At 34.4% G+C, this 21883-nt stretch overlaps 1 protein-coding gene across 7 annotated transcripts in view; it reads left to right on the top strand.

Annotated features, from left to right (window-relative positions):
- The window catches only part of DMD (dystrophin), a 721719-nt gene that overhangs the window by 365621 nt on the left and 334215 nt on the right, over positions 1-21883 (top strand). For all 7 annotated transcript variants that reach the window (XM_072414251.1, XM_072414268.1, XM_072414235.1 and 4 more), the window contains one exon: positions 2434-2623. In XM_072414251.1, coding sequence (XP_072270352.1) covers positions 2434-2623 — 190 coding nt within the window. The remainder of the gene's footprint in view (positions 1-2433; positions 2624-21883) is intronic.

Below are 21883 nucleotides of genomic sequence, written 5' to 3'. Positions count from 1 at the left end.
TTTTGTTCAGAATCTTTTTTTCTAGGTTTTTCTCCTTTAAAATTGGGTGCGTCTTATAGGCCGGAGCGTCTTATAGTCCGAAAAATACGGTAATTAACTGCAGTGTATCACGTGGTGTATACTGTTTTAGATAAGCATATTACCAAGGACCCAAAAGAAGCCTTTTTGAATATACAATTATTAGTTTGCACCAATGTTCAGCTTCAGTAAATTAACTTTATCTTTACGGCTGCTAAATAGGTCTTGGCTAGGGCCGGGTGGTCTACTGTGCCAACAGTTGTAAGTGTAAGATGTTGTGGTATCTCATGAATGAAATAATAATCAACCATTTTAAATGATTGTATTGAAAAGTTCCACAAGGTATGGATTCAGAATTACTTGTCTCTGAATTTTCAATGTTTCCAATTTACTATCCAAAAGGTTAGGGATGCTGTCCCTGCATTCAGTCCTTGTTTCTTGGTGGTGGTGATTGGATCTTTCCACCTCTCCCCACCAGCCACTTCTACCTCTTAATAACCGCTTGTCTATTGGTTAACCTTTTATTTCTCTCACGCTGCTCTTGTTTTTTTTCTCTTTCTCTTATTTTTTCTCTCTGAGTAGTGCCTAGTTGGTTGATCTAGGACAATCTGATTTTTTTGCTTAACCTCCTTCTGCTGATACTGTTATTGTGAGGCCACGTTGTTCTCTCTATCTTGGATTTTTTTTTAATTTGGCCAGGATAATCATATATTGCTTCTCCTCTTCTCAGTGTACCAGTTGGCATACATTTACAGTATGTGTTGATGTTCAGTTTTTATACATTTTTACAATGTTTCTATAAAACGTTCAATTAAAAATCATTGAAAAGTAACATTAAAACTGTAAGTCATTTTCAAAAGTTTTACAATAAAGGCAGACACAAGCTGTGCTGGAATAGCAGAAGTTTGTAAAACCCATTTAAGTTGGATGTACACATAAAAAAAAGATAATGTTTACTAAAAACGGTCTACACTGCATGCCATTTTGCAAAAAAAAAGTAAAGCACTCCTCAGAAGCTCTGTACCTTTCAGGTAGAGCAGAACTGCTTTTTATGGAACATTATTGGTAGTTTATACAAGTTTATAAGGCTTTACTTATTTTATTTAGAAACCTCACTGTTTTTTCAAGTAACTTTTGATTCTTTTGGGTTTATTTTCAGTTTTAGTAATAATAAGATCATTGTTCTATTTACTACAGCCACTTTACCTTCTTTAGTCAGTTCCTGAATATAATTAGCAAATTAGGTAAACTACATTATAATGAACATCATTTTTGTATTTCAAATAAATGTGCAGCTTTCTAATGTTTTATGGTGAGTTTGAAACTGGTAATTTTGAAACCAATACTCTATATTTTAGTCTGTGTTTTTGATATTTTGATGTTAGAGAGAGAGAGAGATTCTTCTACACTGTGTGTCACAATTGATTCCTCTGTAATGTTATCTGTTTTTCACAGTATTTGATTCTGATTATATTATGTAGTTTCTGCTGTCATTAAATGCAAGAGAAATTAGTGCCTTTAAAATCCAATTATTTAGATAATCACTTTTAATTACATTTAACTCATTTTGTAATCCGGGAATTTACATTGTAGCTAAGTGATTTTAATTAAGCTTTTGAGTCTATTTTTGATGTATGCCTTATCAAATAGCAATATAAAATGAAATGACAGTTGAAAAATTCAATGCATATATACTCATGTAATTGAATTGATAATCTTTTTGCCAACATGTTGTCAACCTTTGTAATGAATCAGAGGGCTAGTTATCATTAAATACACTACATAAAATGTATTTAAGAATATCTGGCTGCTGTATGTTTGCATGGCCCATTCCTTTGCAAATGCAGGGCAATCTAGAAAGGATAATTTAATTCCCCAGCCCATCACATTTTCCTTGCTTTCTGGACATGCTGTTCAGCTGATTAGAAAACTGTATGCCTCTACATAGCTATAGATGAAAATCTAGAATACATTTAATGGTACCGTGTTGGATTAGTAATTAAAACCTAAGCAGTACTGTCTATGGCAACTATTTAAATATCAGATTTGCCGAATTTGTCTATACTATACATACAAAAAAAGTTTTCTTCCCTTTATTGCTATACATGCACTATTATTATTTTTATATTCTTAGATCTCTTTTACATAAAAGCAGATTTCGAGGAAGATCCTAACCTCTTACTATTTTCTGGACATAACAAAAAATGTTTTTCACTGACCTAAAGCTGCAGTCATGTAATTATCCAGTCCTTTCTCTTCATCTGTTTACTTGTGTTACCAGTGTTGCCTTTCTCTAAAGTTAGAGCAAAACAGGTGGTTGGGGAGGGCATAGTTTTTTTTCTTTGGCCAGAGAAAGGTTTAAAGCAGAATCCTTGTGTGGTATATACTGTATATATACTTTATTATATCTTACAGAGTTAGCGATCGTGATGGTGCTCTTGAGGCAGCTTTACGAATGTTGCAGCAATTTTACTTGGACTTGGAAACGTTTCTTGCCTGGCTCACAGAAGCTGAGACTACTGCTAATGTCCTACAAGATGCAAAACATAAAGAAGGACTGTTAGAAGACACACAGGGGGTTCGGGAACTGATGACCCAGTGGCAGGTAAGAACAAAATAAATAAAATACTTTTGTTGCTATTTTGGAAAAAAAGAAAATGTATGTAGTCTGTGATAGGAGCAGTTGACTAATTTGTTATATTAATGAAAACGTTAGGAAAAAGATAACTCACAATGTTATTTCTATTATTGTTAATTGTTATTTATAAAGTGCCAACATATTATTTAGTTATGTACAATAAATAGGGCTGCAGATGACAAATCTGCATACATAAAAATAAAAACAATGACACAAGATTAGAAGAGAACCCTGCCTAAGATTTCCAGGACTGGAGAAGATAGATCATCATTGGTGAATCTGGTTAATCAAGCAAACCTAGAATGCAACAGATCCAGGATTAAGATATTTGACAGTTAATAACAAATGTTTTTTCAAAGTTTGTTGGATCACCCAGGTTCTCTTATGACAGTCTTCTCCAATCTTGAAGAACTTTATTAAATCAGTCCCATACTGTCCACGGAAAATGACAGTGCTTAGAAAGTCTTGATATCTTCCTTACGTAATACCTCTTGCAGTAGAACCCAAACTCGGGGATGCAGGGTCAATCCTCTAAATCATATTGAAATATGATATCAAATGGGGGTTGAAGGAAGGTCACATCATTATTGTGCTGCTACCCCATCACTAATCAATGCCAGGCTGGAGGCAGGGATGTGTCTATTGTTTACTTGCAGTAGGTAAAAGTGTAAATTTCAGGACTGACAGGACAAACAACAAATCTATTAGCAGAGAAATTATTCCTATGTATTTGAAATAAGTTTTGCGCTTAGGTTCTTGCCTAGAGTTCATCTTTAAGTGAAAATTCTAATAATTTCAGAACAGTTTAAATGTAGCGATTGGGTTAATAAATTTTGTTGGTGGTTTTGATTGCAGTTTGTGCATATAATTGTGTCTCCAAAAGAAGTTGAGATCTTGGAGGAAGGCCACTTAGTATGTTGAAAGGAACACTGGGTTCTTTTGTGTGGGACACAATGAACTAACAATGTGTCATCCCAATGCTTTTGGGCTCAAATAAAAGTCATAAAAGTTAGGTAGAAGTGAACTAAAGGTCACTGGGGTTTGATCCTTTAGTATGTGACCATAATGTTAATTCCATTATTTAATATTTCATCTGGTTTTATAGTCAATTTAGAGCAATTACATTTTGACTTTGTTTCACGTATTACATTTGTACATTTTGCTGTAATTACAGTATATTAGACAAAATGAATTTGATTATGCATTAAAAAAAAATGTCCAAACTTTTGCTTCCTCAATGAAAACTATATTTTAACATACTAAGCTGTCAGCTCTGTATTTTGTGAAGTAATGCTTCACTGCACCAATTGCAAAAAAAAGGCTGAATATATTTGTCATAGTTAGTGATTATACAATTTCCAGTCAATTGTTTTCTTCTGGAAGCAAGAAATTAGTTTTCCCTAATTTAATTCTTGAAAATGAGAAGATGAAATGTTTCCTAATGCTGCAACATATTGTGGTGGGAAGATGATCCATCACCTGAGATGAAGCAGAATAGAGGTGTTTGAATATACAGTGTTGTATCCTGTGAGTTATTCATTTGTCTTCATCACCATGCTAAGGCATTTTGTAGAACAGGCTACATCAGACCTTGATTCAACTGAGCAAGTCATCAAGTCATTATTTGAAAGCCCTTTGTACAGGGAGAACTTTGATTAGTGTTTCTTTTTCTGGGGCTAGTGCTCAGGTGTTCAGTATGAACCTGGCACTATAATCTTTGATTCTCTCAAACAATAAATATTGCAGGGGGGTTGTTGGTTTTGGTATGTGTGCAACAAATCATTGACTTTTTGTACTATAAGAGATTTAATTCTATTAATTCTAAGTATTTAGAGGTAAACAAAACACTTCAATTAGTTGGTATAACTGTTTTTTTAAATGTAATATTTATAACTACACATTATGACTAATAGGATTTTGGTATTAGTTTTTAGGGAACCATTAGATTTTTTTAGCCTGTTAACAACTAATGTCAGTTATAAATGATTTTTTAAAATATTTTTACAGCTAGGATATAATTAACTTTGCATATAATTACTGGATAAAAAAGGGCAAAAGGATAAGGAAAGTGAGGCTTTTTTGGAACAGAGATTACAAATTTAATGATTGTGCAATATTACATTTGTTCCAAAATAAATAATATGTTCGGCCAGACGCGTTTCGCCTATTGGCTTCCTCACGGGAGGGCAGATATCCAAGTCTCTGCCCTCCCTTATGGAAGCCAATAAGGCGAAACATGTCAGTACCAACACATATTATTTATTTTGGAACAAATGTAATATCGCAAAAATATTTAGTTTGTAATCTCTGTTATAATTTACTATATGTGATTATGCCAAAAAAGCCTCTCTTTCTTTATCCTTTTTCTCTTTAAATCATCATTACTAGAGGCTTGGCATAGACTGTGAAAATATTACCCCTCCCTCTTCTCTTCTCTACCAATTTACACCTAAATATTGGATATACTCGAGTTAAAAACATGATTTTTTTATCCTGTTATTGACAGAGACATAGGTGCATTGGTGATTCAGAGTCCTACAGTGTCTTCCATATGTCTCTTAGTAAATATATCCTTTTAGCTGGTGTCAAAGAAATAGTAGAACCTGACAGATTTTACAAATACTAATAACTTATAGATAACCTATACAGAAGTATTTTAAGAATAAGATATTTGCAGATATAATGGATCATCTTAATGGTGTGGTAGCTTTTCCAGCCCCCAACACAGAAGTTAGAACTTCTGGCTGGTTTTAAATGGAATCTTTGGGGAGCTTTCCCATTTACCCTTTTCTATTTGATACTCTGGAACATCGTAAAAATTCCCTAATGGGACATAGACAGCAAAAAAATTGTTGGAAACCATTCATTGTGTGTATGATCTACACTAAATCTAAAATAGGTGACAGAATGTATACTCTATTTCACTGAAAATTTTATGATATACTAAACATTTAAATGATCACAAAGAAGCAGCTGTTCCTTTAGTTCCTGTCCATAGTATGCATAAATAAATACAATTGGATGCACCACATATGCTTGCTATGTAAGTAGAAAATGTGATTCATATACACAGCTTCAGAATCACTTCAGGAATAGATTTGCATGTAATTGCATTGCAAATGGCACCAAACTAACTCAAGAAGTGGAAATAATCGAATACAGGGCACCAAAAGAAAACAATATATAAGGCTGACAGGATGCTGCTCACTATCAATTCTTTAGGTAAATCATTAATAATGCAATTTTTCAAAAGATAATATATTATAATATTATAGCTCAAATTATACAATTTGGTATAGCTTTACTTGAAGCAATCTCTCTGAAACTGGAAAGTAATTAGGCCAGTCTTACTCGTATCTACTATTAAAGAGAGTCATGAATGCCATAAGTATTGAGCCCGAGTCAATATTCTGGGCTTAGATCCCAGTATGTTGGGAACCAGTAAATGATACAGGACAAGACCACTGATGCCTACATGTATAGTTCTCAAAACAGACTGTATATGGTCATTGTGTAAAAAATTAATTCTTACTGTCTGTATTGCCCAGTTATACTGGCTCCTCACCTTTTCTGCAGATGCTTCTACTTCACTCTATAAGGTTCTTTCAGTGTGTGTTATGGAAGGTGTCTTGTGGAGCCCACCTCATTTCCAGGCTAATGGACATCCATCCTCATCAGAAAGGTTTTTGGTAATAGTTGTATTTTCATGTTGATGAGTGGGGGTAAGAAAAAAAAGCAAATATTAATAGATTAAACCTAAAGTTTAAATGTCAAAGATGATGCCACTGGTACAGACAACCTCTGTCACTATTATTTCAAAAACGCAAAAATGGTACCAGCATTCTGTCCTTCACAAACTCCACAAACCAAGGCAAATGGTTGTTGGCTTCATGTTTCATAATTAAAAGTGTCTTTTACCTCTTAACATCCTTTGTGGCTCTTTTCTCCTATCAATATTTTGCCCTATATAAATGCCAAAAGCTGAACAGGCAACAGAGGGAAATAAAGAAATAAACATCATTTGTATATCTTGTAAAATTAAATTACTTTTTGTACTGGCCCAAAACTTTTGGTAAATGTCTTTCCTAACATCAAACACTTTTGCAGACTAATATACCAGTGGCAGTAGTATTGGAATGTTGGATAGATAGGGACATTTTCAAGCGCCATCATAGTAATTAACCTAACTATTTACAGAACTCCAGGGAAGTTTTTAGTATAAAATACAGACACAATATAATATGCTTAAGCAATTTATATATGCTTTTTATATATCTTAGTGTCTAGACTTTCTGTACAGTATGATATGGTGTTATGGTATTTCTCAGCACTTTACATGTTCCTTTGAGCAAAACTTTTCCAGGTCCCAGCACAAATAACTTGATAGATTTAAAATGATTGATGTTTATGGTGTTTAAAGGTTTGACATTTCTTTTCTTACATTTTCCATACAATGCACTTCAAATATTTCAGTTTAGTAGTTTATAGCTAGTAAAAGAAGTTCCTTAATAAAACAGGAAACAATTCTGCCTAAAATGGTTTATTTGATGTGAAATTCTAAAAGGAATGGTGGGAAATCAAAGTATATGCAGTGCATCTAACAGGCCAGAGATACCAAAGTATATTGGATGTTTTGTTTGAGATGTCTTTACATGTTTGTGTGTTTTTTGGTTTTCTGGATGAAATGTATAAAATATTAGGATATATTGTACAAACATGCAGACTTAGCCATTATCATATTGCATCAATTCAGGTGTAGGTTTGACTGGGATACACGTACACTTGTGGATCCCCACAGAGTGATAGCTGAACACAGATCCCAATGTAGAAATTATACTTCAAAGTTTGATTAAGGCTATATGCTGAATATATATATAAAAGAGAAATAAACAGACTCTATACAAAAACATCTATTTAAATACAGGTTGCAAAAAAAGTGGTGCCCTACTGTCAAATGTATGAGCAAATATTATTGTCTAATATATAGGCTAATTACCACAATATGGTGCTTTGTGCTGTTAGGTGTTTTTGGGTTCTATTATTAATAATAAGAAGAGTTGTTATATGTAGCACTTGAAACAATATTCAAACAAATGTCCAAATTTCACCTATGACACACGAGGTTGATTATTGGTATTTTAAAACATCGAAGTTCTGAAAAGTTGAGTATGCCACCTTGGATATGATGATATTGTTGTATTCAATTGCTCTTTTGCTATTAAAATGTTTTTAGTTAGTTTGTTTTTAGTTATGCATGTTTACAAAATATTACAAAAATTGTTTTGTTTTTAAATAAGAGTATACTAGCACAACCTTATCTAACTATATGTCAGTTCAAGAAGGGATGACACCTTAATATTCTTAAGAGAACAATATAAGGCTACACTTTTTCATACATACACTTGTTTGACGTTATCTGAAAGTCTGGCAACATAATCTTCAGAAAGTTTTCTGTTAGCAATAAAAATTGGGAAATTCCCATACAGAGCAAATTAATAACAAAAATTAATCTCTACAAAAGGTTACACTGGAGCCAGGGACTCAGGTATTGGGCATTTCACTGTTATTTTCAGTTATGTTTAGAAAAGTACATGTTAAGATGTATCTCATCCTATTGTCTTTTCAAGGACTCTATTGAGCAGGCATCGTTTCTGTTTTTTGACACCTTTTTCTTTCAGTTTTTTGAGCCTTTAATAGATATATGAAGATTGAAAACTGTGACAGTAACAATCATAAATGTATAGGGAGGTTGAGAGGGCTCCAGTTGGTTTTTTGAGTGCTGCTACGGCAACTAATGAGCGCTTAGCTACTGCTTTTGAAAAGTAAGCCCTAAAATAATAATAACATTGCCGAAAGGATTGGGTTGACCATTACATCTTCGCCTTAGGCTAAATAGGAGCAAATACGTTTTTATAAGGAAGTCTTGAAAAAAGTCCCTTCAGGGAGGAGTATAGAAATCAGCTTTACTTTGTGTAGGTTAGGACTATTTATGGTAGGATAATCAGCTTTGAGCTTTTTTCAATCCCTTGACTTTAATAATGTAAACCATACATCTCAGTAGAAAGACAACTATGATGCATAGGATCATAGGACAAAACTAGCTGTTAAACACAGGAAAACTATAAACCTAGGGACTACAAACCTGTAAAAGAACGTAAGTTTTTAACAAAACAGTACTTCAAAGCTTTCTGAGGCATTGACCAGAAACAACTATGCATATCAGGAATCTTCATATTGTCTTCACTTGCTGTATGTCAATTTCAGATCAAGGGTTCTGAGCATTTTTTGAAGGAGGTCAGCTGTTAAAGCGGAAGTAAACTAAAAAAAAGAAACACTGACTTACCTCTACTTTGACTTACCTCTAGATCGGGTCCCGCGTCGTCCTGGAATTCTCCTAAGTCCCGATGCAGAAGAAGCATTGGGCGCCCCATCTTTTTTGCCCTTTTTCCGCCTTCTGCCTATGTCACATCATCTTGCACTGCGATGGAGTGAGTTCGGGTAATGTAGTCTGCGGTAGATGGGGAAAAAATGCAGATCTTACACATGCGCAGTGTGGTTTTTTTTCCCTATTTAAGAAAAAGCTCCTTCGCTATCTGGCATGCGCAGAAGGAGCAGCCAGAGACCACACAGGATCAAATGTATCCCAGGAGGCTCTGCGTTCCCATTCTGTTTTTATTGCCACAGCGATAAGGGTTTTACACCCAACCCCCACACAAAAAAAAGTAAAGTGTTGTTTAAAGGACTGTCTACCCTTTTATGTAAGGTAAAAACTTTAGTTTTAGGTGCACTTATAAGGCTATATACAGTAATTTCTGTCAGCACAGGTTTCCTTTCAATATCTTAGCTGTAGAATATATTCGGTTCCTTAATAAAGTAAATATCTGATCCAAAACATATGTTCTCAAAATGTCATTTTCTAATTCTAAAGCTTTCTTAAAGGCAGTAAATTCATCATAATTGTATATTCTATTAGGTTACATAATTATAAGAAACCTTTGCATGATGAATGCACTGTTTGCTTCCACGAGAATGCATTTGCATCCATCGTTTGTCACAACTGACAGCTAAGTACCACCTGAGTTGACTTGTACATTTATAAAAGTTAAGGAGAATTTTCAGAAGCTACTTAAATGCAAGGGAATAAATAATGATAAAACCACAAAGATGATAGCTGGCAAATTTAAAAAGAGATTTGATGCCAAAAGCTACTCACTAATTCAAACAGTTCAAAACTTTAGATTTAGGATTGCTGGGTATACTTGGACATTGACTCGCAAAAATAGATGCAAAGTGGAACTAGTAATACACTTTTTAGGCTCTACAAAAAAACATTATACAGTAAAAACAATTACATTGGATGTCCATTACAGAAAGGTCAGTTATAGAGGAATTAGGGTTAACTTAACAATCTTCTTTGGAAGCTGAAATTTTATATCTAAGGCTATCTTCCAACTGGCAGTGAGGTTGCTGTTACCATTTCTTCACACCACTGAACCATTTTCTTGGGTGAGCCGCTACGTATCGTGGCTGCACATGGGAATGATTGGGTACAGCAGTGAGCAGCATAGTACTGCCCACTGGTACCTGCTGTGAAATGTTCAAAGGCTGGTTCTATACAAACTAGTGCAGCGGTGTGGGTAGCTGAGTTACTGGCAAGCTGCCATTACCAGTTTGAACCAGCCCATCATATCTTAGCTTTGTGTCCCAGTTCCTTAAGAAAGGTTAAAAAAAATAAGGTTCCACTGTAATCAGCAAGTACAATTTACTTGATATTTAGATATTTATTGGGATTATTATTTTATAACAGTATTACAGTATTTATTTAGTGCCAACATGTTACTCGGTTCTGTACATGAAATAGGGGTTGCAAATGACAGACAGAAACAGACAGTGACACAGGAGGTGGAGTGGACCCTGGGGATCATGCTGTTTTTTTCCCCTGGGTCCTATTTGCATTATTCTTATTATAACTAATCTGGTGCCCCATCCTTTCAATGTAGTGTATCATGTAAAAAACTAAAAAAGTTTAATAAATATTTTTAAAAAATCTAATTTTGTGTAAAATTAAGTTAGAGGGTTTTTACCAGAATTTAGTTCCAACACTCTACCTTTCATGTACAGTAGGTAACATTTTGTCTGATCTCAAAATATAAGGGTGTTCACACCCTGTAAATTCTTAACAGGTTTTTGACATGATTTCCTCAAGAAGAGCAAGGGCAATATTTATATATTGTAAGATCAGTAATGTGTCTGGAACTTATACAGCGCAGGATATTGCTAGAGGTTACAAATGCAGACATGTAGATGTGGCTGGATCAGCAGGTGGATTGGCCACTGGAGTAAAATCAAAAATTCCCACAAAAACTTATTAACACCCCTACATGTGCTCCCAGCAATAAAATCCCCTATATGTTGTATTGGGGCAGAACATGAGGAGAATAGATGTCTCATGGGCAAATGAAAAAGTTCACTTTAAGTCTCAACAGCATTATAGCAATAGACAAGAAAGGCATTTTTACCTTGGCATCACTAAGAAAAGGGCTCCGTAGTACATCAAGGAGATTAAATATATCCAAATTCTTTATTTACAGTATAACTACTTGACAGAGCCAATTGTTAATAAAATTTGCAGTTTTACATATTCTACCCATGTAATTATATAAACTTTCGTCTTCCCCCTTTTGTGCTTTATTGCTTTTGTACCATTATAAAGTGTAGCAGAATTTCAGGTATTTAGTGTTTTGGGCCATAAAAGTAATCATCCTTTTTGGTGCCTTATCCCTGCAGCCTGAAAAAAAGGCATTACTAACTTTTTGTCTTGGATTTGTGTGTTTGACTTACGGTCTGAACTCTCCTATTATCCTATTCTTTTTCCCTTACAAATATGTATTACTTCATTATCTTAAGTCATGACAAAGGTATTAAATATTAAACTGAGTATCTGAAATGTAAAAAAAAATCCTCCTGTTCATAAGGGGTATGTAGAAGTGAAAGTTGACGTAGTTAAAGAGACGCTATTACTTGACCATTCTGGGCAAGGTGACATTGCCTTTGCAATGGGCTCTTCTACAGCAATTATATTTACTTTACCCATGCTCTGGCTACTTCATTGCAGCCAGCTATGATGCTACTGTGACCCGATCTCATGTAACAGTACTAGGATCTTGCAGCCATTGCAAAGCCCTAATCAATAGCAGTGGACACCTTGGATTCCAGTGCTGATTGCAGCAAAGGCACAAGCTGCAAAGGAGTTTGATTAGAGAGCATATTGGGGTTGTGGTAAGAAATAAACACTTTTCCTGCATTAGAAAGAAGGCAAAATCTCCTTATGTCTGCAAGGAGTACTAGACCAAAAACTTAGATAATAAGTCTTTATTCTGCATACATGTATCCACTATTCATTCCATGATAGTGTGCAGACTACCTATTTGATGAATGTTTTTAAAATACATTTTTGCTTTAAAAATCACAAAATGTGGATTTTGTTAAAAAAAAATGTTTATATTATTACTATAACGGTCTGCTGTTGTTCTGTACATTTTAGGCTTGTCTAATGTCCTATTGGTAATATAAATTTGTGTTTTACATTGCAGGAAAGCACTTTGCTTTAGCAGAATAATTTAACATATAAAAACTTGAAGTTGAAAAGCGTCCTTCCTTCTGATAAGTAGAGTTCAAAGATTTTCCAACATCTTCACAAAGCAGGAGGGAATCACTCACTCTCTATCAGCAATCTATTGAACACATAAATCCAGGCTGCTCTATCACCTTCATTGCAATCAGAATAATTTAGTTTAGTTATTGACCTTTCTTTATGTCATTTTCATTTCTCCTCTGGGATTTAAATTACAGCGCATAAAAAGGTGTAGTCAGGCACCCTACAATGGTTTAAATTTACCATACTACATGTTTTCTCCTAAAAATGCAGGTAATGTCTTGAACACACATACCTTCATGTGTATATACTATAGGTAAATTGGAAAACAGTACATTTCTTTACTGGACTGCAATCTGATTGGCTGCTATGACCAGCACATGCACTGCTGTGATTATTATGCCAACTAGATCAATTAATGTAAGCATTTCACTAAATAAAAACAATGTTCAGATTCTGATGATTCAGTAGTCAAATTTGAAAACAATTGAAGTTAATAGGGGAAAAATATCTGGTGTTTTTTCTGAACCTCTGGATCTATGGGGGGATTCTTTATAGCTATGGGGAAGGGTATTACATGTGGCTTCAAGGGCAACTTTGAAGAAATGCCGATCTTTCAATTTACGGCCTAATGGAGTCCCTTTTTTTAAAGTAGAATTATGTTAAAATTAGGACTTATAATTGCAGGGGCACATATTACAATTAGGTATGACAACATAGGGCGAATTTATTCTGGAGGATTTAACTGCTTTCAATCAAGTTGCCGAATTATTCCCTTAGGCAAGGAATCTACTTCATACTACAGGTATAGCATGCAACTCAGCAAATGCAGCAAGTAGACAATACCAGGTACAGCCAACAGCTCAATGAATCCGGCCAGTATAACAGATCCCTATGGAATTTAATGTGGAATCATTAGTAAATTTAAAAAAAACACCACTCACCTTTAGTTCCGCAGAGCCTTTGACCCCCCCTATACCTGGCCTTGATTCGGTCTTGCACTGCCCTGGATTCTTTCTTCACTCCTTGCTGGGCTCCGCCATCTTCTTGCTTATTCTGCCTGTGTTACCTGATCTCGCACTGTGCAGGTGCAAGATCAAGTCAAGTATCCTGCTGTAACTGAAAAAAAGACTGCTGATCTCACGCTGCTGCTGATGTGTAATTTTACCATTGCAGGGAAATGCCCCTTCTGTGCATGCTCTTTTATATAAAGTAAAAATGTTGGTGATATGTTTGCTTTGATTGGGAAGTCTATTCTTGGTGCCAAAACTGATTGCAAAATGTTGGCATTGCCAATGTTTGACTTTATTCTGCCGAATGACTGATGTGCAGGTTAAGTTTGAAACAAACCTGCTACAGAGCACCAATTCTACTTCTAAGTACAAAATTCAGGATTTGTCTGGTGTGCATGTCAAAGTCTGCATAACACTTCCTACTGGCTGTGCAGCAATGGGTTTCTTGCAGGATATAGGATTCTGATGCAAATACTTATCCTTGTTTTGTAGAGCTTTCCAGCAAGCATTCTGATTTTGCAGTTAAATTTAATAATGTAATTTATTGCAACCTCACAAGGACAGTAAAAGTAACAGTTTCAAAGCGTTAATTTTCTTTTTCAAGGTCATGCAGTATAAATAATTACCTATTTTTTTTTTTATAATACGCTTTTTTTAGGTACAATTTCTTCAGATATTTGTACAGGCAGAGCTATGTTCTGCACCTTTCTATATTAACATTTTTTTCCATATCTTTATTTTGTATTTAGGGCAATCCATTAAATCCTTAGAATATTAAAAACCAAAATGAAACTGTGAACCTGTCACTATTAAAATTTGATCAAATCGGTCTTTCTTCTTGACCACAAAAGTAATATGTTTGTAACAATTTGCAGTTTGCATAATAACCTTCACTCTCTTTGCTTTTCAACAAGCTGTTCATTTATCCAGTATTCTGTACAGTGTGAAGGTCTGAAGAATGCTAAGGCATGCAGTTGTTAAAAGCAAAGTTGTTGGTTAAAGAATACATTTATTTTGGTAAGTTTAGATATAATATATGTAATATATAAATCTTAATATTAACAGTGTTTTGGATCAATAGGCTATAATAGCACTACTTGTATATCGCTGATATGCAAAACATAGAGAAAAAGAGAGATGGGTATTTCTCACAAGGTATTACATCACTTTATATAATCCAGTCTCCATCTAACACCACTGCTGCTTCCAGTCTGCACTTGATGGGCATTCATGAATTTATATATTTTTAAAAGGCTGTAAATGAGTATTTAAATAAGCCCTTACTGGTCTTTGTAGCTGCAGGCACTGTGTAGAAAGTGTTTACTAAAGCTTTTACATTTTTTCTCTCAATGGACCTGATTAATTAAGGTTGGAGGGTATACACTTTCATCAGTGAAACTGGGTGGTTCAGAAAACCTGGAATGAATTTCTTAAAATTAATTTGCTATTTGTTAGCCTATTTGTTTTTAATCCCGGACCCGATCTATTCCAGGTTTGCTGAATCACCCAGCTTCACTGATGAAAGCGAATCCTCTCCAGCCTTAGAGAGCTTATAAATTAGACCCAATGGGACTGATTTAATATAGCTCTCCAAGAGAGGATACACTTTCATTAGTGAAGCTGGGCGATCCAGCAAACCTGGAATAGATTTTTTCAAAGCAATTTTTTTGTGGTGTTTGCTGTGCAAATGTTTTGAATCCTGGACCAGATCCATTTCAAGTTTGCTGGATCACCCAGATTTACTGATGAAAGTGTATCCTCTCCAGCCTTGGAGAGCTTTAATAAACCAGGCCCAATATCTCATCCCCCCCTTCTCCCTGCGGGCCTGCTGTGTATATTAAGTATAAGTATTGCTAAAACTGATTTTCCTAGATTTGGAAGGCATTAGGGCTACAATTCATGTAAGGTTTCATTAGGGAGATTTCCTTTACTTTCTGTCCTGGGGGTAACCTTTAACCAGAAAACGTGTTAGAATGTTCTTCCCCAGCACATTGAATAAGGTTTCCTGGATTGCTGCATAACCCAGGTTCACTGATGAAAGTGTATCTTCTCCAGCCTTGCAGAGCTTTAATAAATCAGACCCAATAAGTGAATGCAAAGGCTAAAGGTAAAGAAGGCAAGCAGTTAATGACAGATCATGTGAGCAAGAAGTATTGTCATATACTTCAGGACTAGAGAATTCTCAGCAAGTATGATGAAGCTCTGTTCACTTTAAATATCCGTTCATTAACATGTTTAAAAAAAGTGGGGTTGGCTGGCACACAATATGATGATTTAAGTGAATATTATGTTACCATATTGACTTAGCTAAATAAACATTCTTCACTGTGCAAATAACATAGCACAAATATTTATTTTTGCATTATGTTAAACAAAATGTCTTTGCACTTTTTTGTGTATTATGCTTTTTTCACTTTATTAGGTAAATAGTTTCTATATGTCCCAAAAATATTTAGGTCTATAGTTCTTAGATATTGTTAATAAAGTGGTTATTTCATGCATATTACTGTAATAGTACTTCAAAATTCCTTACATATGAAAAAAAGGGTTGATATCTGCTAGGTAAGAGCATCACATTTAATATAGTTCTTGAGCTTCTGGTGATAACATTTCCTTCCTGTCACATTTTGATTCCTTTGTAAAATAATTAAGAACAATCCCCACCGAATAGAAGCAGACTGGGAAATTAAACTATAGATTTAATGAATTATTTCGTATGCAGCACCTTTTGAGCAATCCGTCTTTATTAACATTTTGCGTATTGCTGATCATTCCTCAGTTTATTTACCTTGGTTTATGGCTTTGTATATTAATTTAACATGAAAGGATAAAAGTTTCTTAAGAAGATTTTTATATATAAAATTATGGAAAAATATTACAATAAATAATAGAGAAGAATGCCTGCAGTCTCATTTTGTGTTTTCTCAATTACTGCTGTACCGAAAGTGAATTATTGCAAAGCACACTTGGAGGCAAAATTATTGCAGTTATGTTGTATAAAACAGATGAGTTGCAAACTTCAAAAACACATGAATATAAAAGTATGGATTCAGTCTTTTGAAAGTGAAAACTATGCTGCTGTGAGGTGCATATGAATCATATTTCCTCTCATGTTATTGCAGATTAGACAGGGCATTTGAAATATTACCATGCTGATCCTGCATAATTATTTTACCAGGAGTAGATTAGTACATTTTCTTAAAGGTAAAAATAGCATGGATAGAGACTTACTATTATGGACTAGTGAGCTACAAGAGCATTAACCTTTTTGTGATACTGAACACTACTTTGAGAAGACCTTAAGGTGAACCCAAGTCTTACCCAGGCAAGATAAAGCAGTAGGGTTACTGTAGGTCCTAACATTTTGGGGGTTATGGGGGTCCTACAGTTATTTTTAACCTCTCATGTACTTCTAATTGCTGGGTGTTTAAGAAACCAATCACTTTGTCGCCACATAAAGAGAAAGAGGGAGTAAAACATGTTCTCCATACTCAAAAGTACCAATTATGTTGTTTTGCTTCCATAGATGAACAGTGAAGCGGGAGAGAAAAGGAACTAGAAATAGGAAAATAGGATTAAAATCAACCTGTTGCTTTTACTATGCTTGGACAACACACAGGTATCCTTCAAGCGTTAGAAAAAGCTTCTTTGAGTAAAATTGCTTGTATGAACCAAACATTTCCAAATGTGCAGATAATCATCAGAATGGGTCATAAATGTGTACCATATATACTTTACTCAGTCAGCAATTGACATTGCAGAAAATTATTTGTATGGTCAAAATTAGTCTGCATTTGTTTGTAATCAATTTTTATTCACGTATTCATGGATTATTCCTTTGATGCATCATTTTATGTTACCTACATTTGAATCCTGGAGTTGTGCTGTCACTTTATTTCCTGCCTGGACCGCTTTGGATAATTAAACTTGACCTGTAGTGGAGTACACACAGTGCAATCTGGTACTGCAGTTTTCTGAATGTCTAGTTGTACTATACCAGCTATATCAGAAACATTCATCTAAAGTCTATTGATGCCTTTAAGCACTTATCATAGATATGTGCTTCAGAGATACAACTAAAAGCCAACTGGGTGCTTTGAAGCTATCCCTAGAGTTAAAAGGTGCCTTTCCAAGGACTCCTTTTTCTACGCTCAGTGGGCCAAGCACAGAATTTGAGGTGTTTAGTAGATTTTTATCTCAAATGTGTGTGTATTTGGTACAATAATAAAAACGAATATCGTGTTTAAAAAGGAGGAAAAAAATGGTGTTTACAATCTTGGCATAGTACATTTAAAATACATCATAGCAATTAAGCCTGGTAAAGTGGATCCTTTTTGTATTGCATGACAGTAATAACTTCAGATTGCTGTTAAGAAAACCAGGTCATAGTGGTTATAATTTATACCAGTGTGATACATAGTGAAGCAAAAGAATACATTTATTTATTATAAAAATATATAATTACATATAATTACTCATCCAGATCACCAAAGCAGGAAGGCTGGTATGTCTATTGTAAAGAACAATACATGCATAGGTTATACACAGTCTTGCTTAGAGGCAGCAGCAATTTCTGTTTATTCAGTGGAACATATTTATAGCTACCAAAGGTTATGTGCTGGCTTTGCAGTTCCTAAGCAAATTGTTTTGCAAAAGTAATAAACTACTTTAGACAAACATAATTAATGCCACATATGTTCAACTATATTTAAGTACTAAACTAACCAAGACAATCAGACTATATTTTTGGGTGCTACAACACACCAAGTGATATTTATTTCAGATTGTCAGTGCACAGTGCAGTGTTTTTCCCATTTGACATTTGGAATGGCACTCCAGAATGCCATAGTCTATACACTGTGTTGTACATTAAAAACTCCAGACTGCCCCAGTCAATATGGTATGATGCATGTTCTGCATTATACCAACCTATTTGCTGCAACATGTTACATGTTCAGTTGTGTATGTTACATACTTTTAACTGCACTAGTCTGTATTTTGTGATATTTCATTTGCAATACGTTACCCATTTCATTGTATTACTTCACTCTATATGCTACATTCTAATTTGAAAATAATACTAATAAGAAATATTTAGGTAATTTACATTCTAATCTGCTAAATGAGTGGCCAAATTGTAAGTGTCTGTGTCAACATATTTGTTGAAAAAGACCTATCAGTGTTTTATTTTTAATAAAACTTTTCAGATGACTGCTTTTAAATTAGAGAAATTAGTAAACTGATATTTTACATTCATGGGGGAGTACAAGTATTGTAGCACGAGGACCTACCCGGGATAAATATAGTCAAAAAAGCTTATATACCAAAATATTACAGAGATCTTAACTACCAATAAATAATTCAGCCTGTGAAAAATGCAGGCAATTTCAGAATTCCATTATATTTGTAACAGTTAAAAAAATGTCTATGAAATTTGCATGTAGGTGGACAGCTCTAGTTGGCTTTCTCCACACCCTCTGATAAATTCAGCTTGGAAAGATCAGCTTTTCCTCTTATATGAAGTTCACTTGATTATAAATAATGGCTTCTCATTATGGGTAGGAAACACCTATTTTAATATAACCTAAATAAATTGGCAATGACCACATGTACCATGAAAATACAAAAGATATAAAATACTTAGCAGAGATCGTCTTGGCTAAAATTGCATGTGCCCAATTTTCTTCTAATGACACATTGCTTTTACAAATATACCTTAATATGAGTATAGTAATAAATGTGTTATTTAAAGTATAAAGCTCTTCTTTACTGGGATCTATTATGCTGGTGTACAAATATACTATTATTACAGGTTCCCATAAAGATGAGCTTTTAGCTTTAACAATTACAATGTACAATTATGTACATCATTACATCAGTGCATTCATTTCAAACTGATTAATAACATAGTCTGCTCAGCAATAATAAATTGACTAATAAGCAAATCATTATTGTACTAGCTTAGCTTCTAAAAATTTAATGCATAAACCTTGAAATCGTAATATTACTGATTTTATGAGTAATTGACTAAATTGATGATCATTTTCAGATAGGAAATTGAAGCTTTATTATGATATAAACATAAAGTATGTTATGTTTGGAGGCTGAAGCCCTAAATGTTGTATCAAAAAATGACTTTTTAAAAGATTTAAATCCCCCTATATAATGTTATAAAATTAGGAATCTGAGTGATTATTTGTAAAATATGTTAAATGACAACTTACCAGTTACTGAAGTTTGATGTAGAGTGTCTTTCAGAGTTAACAATTTACATCTATGTTTGTTTTTCATGAGTCTACCCAAAAATTTTATGTTCTGTATCTCGATAATCCGCCATCTTAATTGGCTGGGCCAAGATATCCTAACTCCCACTTAGGCACACAAGAGTTTCTTCTTTTGGATTGTGCAAATGTGCAGCTCGGCTTCTTTGACAGATACCCGAAACACTGTAGGGGACCAGAACTGGGGAGGGGACAACATACTTGAAAACACATAAAAGTAGTAAAATAAATATCACTAGGTACATGACAAATGATTCATAAACATGTTCTACATATGACCAAGTATTAGAAAATTTAAGATCAGGTTAGATCATATGGGTTTTGAAAGCTATATGGAGATTTTTTTATGAAACGTATCCCAATCTCTGTATTTTCAAAATGTTCTACTAGTATCAAAACTTTGCAAAACCACCTCACTACATTTCAGGTCTGTTTAATTCACTGTGTGGGAGTTATTCAGCCATTAATTTAAAACTATTTTAATTGAAAAATGTAATGTGTTTTCATATTTTAGGCAAATTGCAAATGCATAATTAGAAATGACACCATGTCAAAAATGTAAGTTTTGCTGTTGCTAGAGATGTGTGAAGCACCGGCGCACTGTAACAAAACAGATTGATTAAAACTCCTACTGAATTTTGATGATTAACTCAAAAGTCTTTGAAAATGATAATAAACCTATTGAATACAATCCACAGAGCATAAAAAGCTAAATTATTTTTGAAGATTGACCTGATGCAATTTATATGTATCATCCTCTTTGAGAATAATGACACTAAAATACCTAACGGTAAATGTTTACTACAAAAGAACTGAATTTTTCTTTTTGCAGCCTGAGCTCAGTCCCAGACCACATTCACCTAACCTTTTACTTGATGAAAACAATTTACTATAACAATGTAGAATTAAAGACTTTTTTTCTTATTTTGGATAGTACAGTTGAAAAAAGTAAGAACCCATATCAGATTTTAAAGGATCCCTCTTTCGGTGAGCACTGTCACCGGAATAATGAAAAAATGTAATGAAAATTACACAATTTTACAATTATCCCTGTAACAGGTGGTAAGGCAGGTCTTTCAATAGATCTCTGAATTATTAGTGCATATCAATTCTAAAGCTACGTACACACTTCCAATTATTATCGTTTTTAAACGAACGACGAACGATCCTACACGATATCTGCGAATGATCGTATAGCACCGATCCTGCACATACAGATAACGACACGATCGTTCGTAGACATTGTACACACAATAGATACGATCGTTTGAGCGATACAGGGAGTGACGTGCACGACAGGAAGTGAACGAACGTTCGTTCGTCACGCATGCTCAGACCATGGACGATCAACGAACGATGGTCAACGATCGTCGTCCGATCCGCCGGTCCGGTCGTTCGTTTCCAACGACTTTCCTCGTTCGTCGGCGTCGTTGGTTACTTTTTTTACGAACGATTTTTGCCCAATCGATCGTTCGTCGTGCGTTCGTCGTTCATTTTGAACGATAAAAATTGGAAGTGTGTACGCAGCTTTAGGTAAAGTGTGCAGTAAGAAAATAAATTAAAGTAGGTCCCAACATGCCCTTGTTGGATACTACAAAACATTACAATTTGATTAAGTTTGATTTATAAAAGAGTTTAGAGTTGAGTTAGGATTCTTTACAATTTTTAAGTCATGTAAAAGGAAATATCCTGTTCCTTTATTTATTCTGCACATGGTTGGGTATTAACATAGATCGTTTAAAATTGACCCTTTCCTCAATAGGTTTGAGATAGGTATACCCTAAGATATGTGTTTGAGATCATAAAGTACAAAAATATTAAGTGACATACTCTAAAGAAAGATGTTTAAGTATTCACTCAGTGGGCCTGATTTATTAAAGATCTCCAGGATAGACAAGGTAGACTGTCATAGGTGAACCTGGGTGATCTGCCAAACCTGTAAAAGATCTGGTCCAGGACTAAAAACATTTGACCATTTATAGTAAATTTTTTACATCATTCCAGGTTTGCTGGATCTCTCAGGTTCTCCCATGAAAGTCTGTCTTCTACAGTCTTGGAGAGCCTAAAGTCTGGCTCAATGTTTTTTTTTTAATCCATCTTACTGCCAAAGACTTTACCCATTATCCAAAGACTTACTATTTGTACTCCTATTTTATGTCAGGTTTTTTGATTTTTTTTTTTTTTGTGCATCCTGCTTCGGAGATTTTCTGTAATTTCCAGTGCTAAACATGCAACAGAAAATAAGAGGAGATCTCTCCAAAATTAGATAAATTTTAAT

The sequence above is a fragment of the Pyxicephalus adspersus genome, chromosome 1 (genome assembly GCF_032062135.1).
Source record: "Pyxicephalus adspersus chromosome 1, UCB_Pads_2.0, whole genome shotgun sequence".
Taxonomy (NCBI): Eukaryota; Metazoa; Chordata; class Amphibia; order Anura; family Pyxicephalidae; genus Pyxicephalus; species Pyxicephalus adspersus.
The sequence above is the reverse complement of the archived record's forward strand: the minus strand, read 5'-3'. Positions and strand labels throughout refer to the sequence as shown.